The sequence below is a fragment of the Falco biarmicus genome, chromosome 17 (assembly GCF_023638135.1).
Source record: "Falco biarmicus isolate bFalBia1 chromosome 17, bFalBia1.pri, whole genome shotgun sequence".
Lineage (NCBI taxonomy): Eukaryota > Metazoa > Chordata > Aves > Falconiformes > Falconidae > Falco > Falco biarmicus.
In genome coordinates, this window is record NC_079304.1 from 281,016 (window position 1) to 285,896 (window position 4,881).

A 4,881-nucleotide genomic window follows, 5' to 3' on the forward strand; every position below is an offset into this window, starting at 1 on the left:
AAGCTCTTTCTGAGGGATTTGTCACTCTTTTGCTTCCTTTGGCATAGGTTGACCAGGGGAACCGGGCTCCCTGGGTTCCTCACCCTCCGTTAAGGAGGTGTCTTGCCTTCCTGTGCCCCAAAATGTCACCACTCCAAGGAAGCAAGTGCCATCAACACCAAGCAAGTCACTCAACAGCAAATAAAAAGTGATTAAACCCCCAGGTAACTCCCATGGTATCTGTCTGAGATGGTATTTCCATCCTGACTCAGATTTCCAACAAACCCAGGAGGTGACAAGGCAGCACTGCAGGCAGGCACCTTAGATGCAGGCAGTGGGCAGCAGCCACCACACCGATTTGTCACCCACCTCCCTTTCCTCCCCAAAACCTCCCTGTCCAAATCCCAGCACAGCAATTGCAGCCAAAAGCTGGACCAGTTTGCTGTGCAGATGGGAGTGCTAGCAGGGCATTCAGCAAAAGCATCCTGCATGTCACAACATGCTCTTTCCCTGTCATTTGTTCCATCTTCAGCATCACTGCAAGAACTGGCTTTCCAAAGCCTTAGGAAAGAGGGAATACAAAAAAGAAAGAGGAAGGCAAAGTGATTTAAAGAAGAGGAACTGTCTCCTAGGGGGTGAAAAAATACATGGGTTAATTCTAGTCCTGTCCCTGGCAAGTTACATTTCAGTACTGCAACTTCTCCTGCTGAAAGATGGAAAAAGGACAACTGCTGCCTTCAGTGGGACAAAGCCCACCACACACAAATCTGTCTTTCTGTAACAGCAAACCAGTGGCTTCTGTTTCCTTTTTAAACACAATGCTGCCTGCCATGCCTTTACTGCTGGGATAATCCAGAAATCAAACCGCCTGGCTGGGGGGAACAGGATCTGCATTTCTTTGTTCCTTGTATGATTTCCCAGGTTGCAGAGTAGCAGTGCCCCGGCACAGGTAAGATTCGCCACATCCCACTCCTGCCATGCAGAGGGAAGGGGAAAACGCTATTGCCCAGACTTACAGGTGCAGGTCCATGAATCACAAATAAATTCAACATAAACTTCCTACCCAGTCTGTGCCTTTTGCTAAGGAGATGCAGGACTCTCCAGGGAGGAGGAAAAAGCTTCACATCCTTTGCAGGTGGGTCGAAGGGGCCACCCCCCCATCCCCCAAAATCAAAAGACCCTGGAAATATTACAGTTCTATTTTAAATAATTTTAAGGGTGGGGAGGGAAAGAAGACTGCACAGCCACGTAGCCATGCAATGGGGGAGGAAGCATCGCTGCAGCAGCCAGTATTAGAGGAACAAAAATGAAACCTCCCCAACAGACCCAGGCCCCAAGAGTTTCCCTCGGGAGACCCCCCTGGCCTTGTCTATCACCTCCCAAAGGGCACAGCCACTCTGCCCCCGGCGGTGCCCGCCTTGGCCATGCCCGCAGCTGGGTCCTGCAGTCTCCCAGCGGGGACTCGGAGGAGAAGAAGCCTTCTTCCTTTCTCGGAGGGCTGGACTGTAGGGAACAGGGTGGGAAGAGCGGAGCCGCGGGCAAAGGGTGATGCCACAGTCCTGGCTGTTCCCCTGGTGCGAGATAAAGACAATCTCTAAGGGCAAAGCCAATGACCCCCCGTGTGTCCCCCAAGTTGTTCCCCCACCCCAGTTCGCTCCCCTCCTGCCAGTTCACCACCAGCAGCCTGGGATGCTCCCCTCTGCGGAGCGATGAGGAGCCTTTTGCAGAACGGCTCCCCAGCCTTCCAGGGAATACACACACCCTGCCAGAGCTCCCTGAGCCCTGGGGACCCCCATCCTCCCCAGGGACCCCATCCGGCCCCAGGGACCCCCATCATCCCCTAGGGAACCCCATCATCCCCTGGGGACCCCCAACATCCCGGGGGAAACCCCCCAGCCGCCGGGTTGCCTTGCCTGGGTTGCAGGCAGCAAAGGGTTACGCTCAGAGGTGCCGCTCTGCTCCCAGCACCTGGCAGGGGAGGGAGCGAGGAGGGGATGGAGCGGAGTTTCTCTGAGTCTCCAACAAGGCAGCGAGGAGCAGGCAGCAGAGCAGGCAGCGGAGCAGGCAGCAGGTGAAGCCGCCTCCCGGTCCGGCAGAGCGGGGTGGGAGCTGCCGGAGCCACCATGGGCCGGGGGGGGCCCTAGGAACCGGCTGATAAAGGGGGACACCCCCTTCCCCACGCTGACGTCCCTCGCTTAAAAAGGAGGGAAAGAAGAGAGGAAAAAAAAATTAAAACCCACCCAAACCCTCTCTAAATTTGAGATCCGGTGAAGGCGGGCGGCACCGTCTGGAAAATGCATCTCCCTCAGAGCTGCATCGTCCTCTTCATCCAGGGGAGCATCTCTCTGCTGGTGAGCGCTGGGGAAGGGGAAGGGGTGGGGGGCTGCAGGGGATGGGGTGGGGGGTGACAGGCAGTAACATTTCCCAAATCAATTTTTTCACCTCCCCACCCCCCCACCCCATCCCCTGAAAAAAAACAAGCATCCCAAAACTTCTGTTATTTTGCAGCAGATAGTGGGCGTGCAGTGGGCAGGGTGGGCTTGCAGGTAAGGGTACTTCCTGATCGCTCTAAAAAATCTGTACTGTGTGTTGTCCCCGTCCCCATCCCCATCCCGTCCCCCGCACAGCAGTACCGCTGCTGGGGGCAGCTGCTTGCACCCCTGGCCTGGGGCAGAGCCCCGCAGGCCGGCCTGGAACTCGGCTTCCCCATCTCCTGCTCTGCCGGGTGGCCCCGCGCACCCCAGGTGGCACCGGGAGGTTTGCTCCACAGCCCGGCACCGGGGGGGCAAGGGGGCTGCAGCATCCACCTCCTGCCCGGGCACCCTCCCAGCCCGCTGCATCCACAGCCTGGCAGCAAGGCAGCCCCCGCCCCAGCAGCCCCCCAGACTCCGTGTGTGTTTATGTTGGGGTCCATGGCTGGTTGCGGACAGAGCCCCGGTGCTGGCAGGAGCAGAGTTTGCAGAGGAGCCTGTGCATGACTGTTGGAGGCAAAGGGCGTCTGCCTGGGGTGAGAACTCACCTCTGCGCTTTAGCTGTCCCTCATGCTGGCCCCACTGCTCCCAGCACCGTGTCTCCCCAGACCATGGCAGTTTGGAGGTCAGAAGAAGGGTCCATGAGACATGCTGTCAGCAGTGAGGTCGGTGCAAGGGCCACAAGGTGGGCACCCTGGTCGCAGCCATGCATCCTCCCCCGTAGCACCCTCTCCTCAGCATCCGCAGAGATCCCCCAGGCGCAAGTGCCCTACCATGAGAAAGGTGCCAATGCCAGGCTGCACCAGCAATGGGCAAAACGCACCCGTGCCGACTCCTTTCACCTATTCCCCCAGCAACCACGAGAGAATGAAAGCAGGGCAAAATTGCTGCCAGAAGGGAAATCTGGGCTACAGAGAGGTAAAGGCAAGAGAATGGGGAAACAAGGAATGCAAGGACAGGAAAGAAGATGTCTAGGTCATGTCTGGAGGAGCGGGGCGACCCTGAAGAACAAACCTGGGCAAGGGTTGCAGGCACCCATCACCCATCTCTCACTCTCCACCATTGCTATGTCCAGGTGATCCGTGGCCAAGAACCAGGGAAAGGTGCAGAGCAACATGAATCCAACACCCAGGAGAGCGCTCAAGTGCAGAAGGCGAGAGGGCTGCTCTCTTCAAAATCCCTGTTAACTCCAACCTTACTGCAGAACATGACCCTCCTGGAGCTGGTGAGCAGTTCACGAGAATTATGGGATATCCTGGATAACTTGTCTGAGCGGAACCATGCACCACACCCCAGAGGACAGAGGGACTTGGGGCCAGCCTCAGGCAAGCTTAAAAAAATTTTTGGTTGGGGAGATTTCTATTCTAATATCAAGACAGTGAAGTTGAACCTCTTGATCACTGGAAAGGTGGTTGATCACGGCAATGGCACAGTCAACGTCTTCTTCCGACACAACTCTACCGGGCAAGGGAACATCTCCGTCAGCCTCGTCCCTCCCACCAAGGCAGTCGAGTTTGACCTGGAGCAACAGATCTTCATAGAGGCCAAAGAATCCAAAATCTTCAACTGCCGTGTGGAGTACGAGAAAGTGGATCGTGCCAAGAAGACCACACTCTGCACTTATGACCCATCTAAGACCTGCTACCACGAGCATACCCAAAGTCATGTCTCCTGGGTCTGCTCAAAGCCCTTCAAAGTCATCTGCATCTACATCACCTTCTACAGCATAGACTACAGGCTGGTGCAGAAAGTGTGTCCCGACTACAACTATCATAGTGATGTACCCTACTACCCGTCAGGATGATGTGCTCTGCCCATGGCAGGATGCCCCGGTGATGAGTAGGGGCAAGGGGGGGCGGGGGGGAGGGACAGGGACAGTTTTGTAAGTGGGGGCAGGAGCGCAGCAGTCCCTAGAAACCAGAAGCAAGGAAGGAAGAGGAGGATTTTCCATTTTCCCCAAAAGCTCCAATGTCAAGAAGAGGAATCTTAGGCTATGGGGTACCAGCATTGCTAAACCTGGCCTGGATCTGTGGTCTTTAGAGACTGGTACGTGAAGGCAGAGTCTGAATTTAGGATACAGAAAATAGGACATAAACCCACAATCAGGACTTGTGTTTCTCAATGCAATAATGGATTTGCCTGGATCTAGGCCACATGGTCCTATAAAAGGTTGGTGACCAGGCAAAGAGGGCTCCACAAGCAGGCTTACACAGCCTGGAGCCAGGGGAAGACCTTGGGGAGGAGAAAGGCACCTGATGCCCTCCATAGCTGCAAGATGGGCAGCCACATCATCTCCCCCACGTCTGAGTTCTGCAGTGGCAGGAGCTGGAGCTGAGTTTTCCTATGCTGGGGTGCAAAGGGCTGCCTGGATGGAAATGGGGAGCCAGGGTGGGCAGGAGGGACCCTCCCAGGGTGTCACCCCACCACGGCT

The 4,881-nt window shown here is 56.1% G+C and overlaps 1 protein-coding gene across 1 annotated transcript; it reads left to right on the top strand.

Annotated features, from left to right (window-relative positions):
- Nucleotides 1–2,127: 2,127 nt before the first annotated feature.
- Nucleotides 2,128–4,254, top strand: NXPH3 (neurexophilin 3). The gene is made up of 2 exons (XM_056362505.1): nucleotides 2,128–2,330; nucleotides 3,526–4,254. Exons 1-2 carry the CDS (start codon nucleotides 2,274–2,276, stop codon nucleotides 4,252–4,254), a joined length of 786 nt encoding a protein of 261 aa, XP_056218480.1. The 5' UTR covers nucleotides 2,128–2,273.
- Nucleotides 4,255–4,881: the final 627 nt, after the last annotated feature.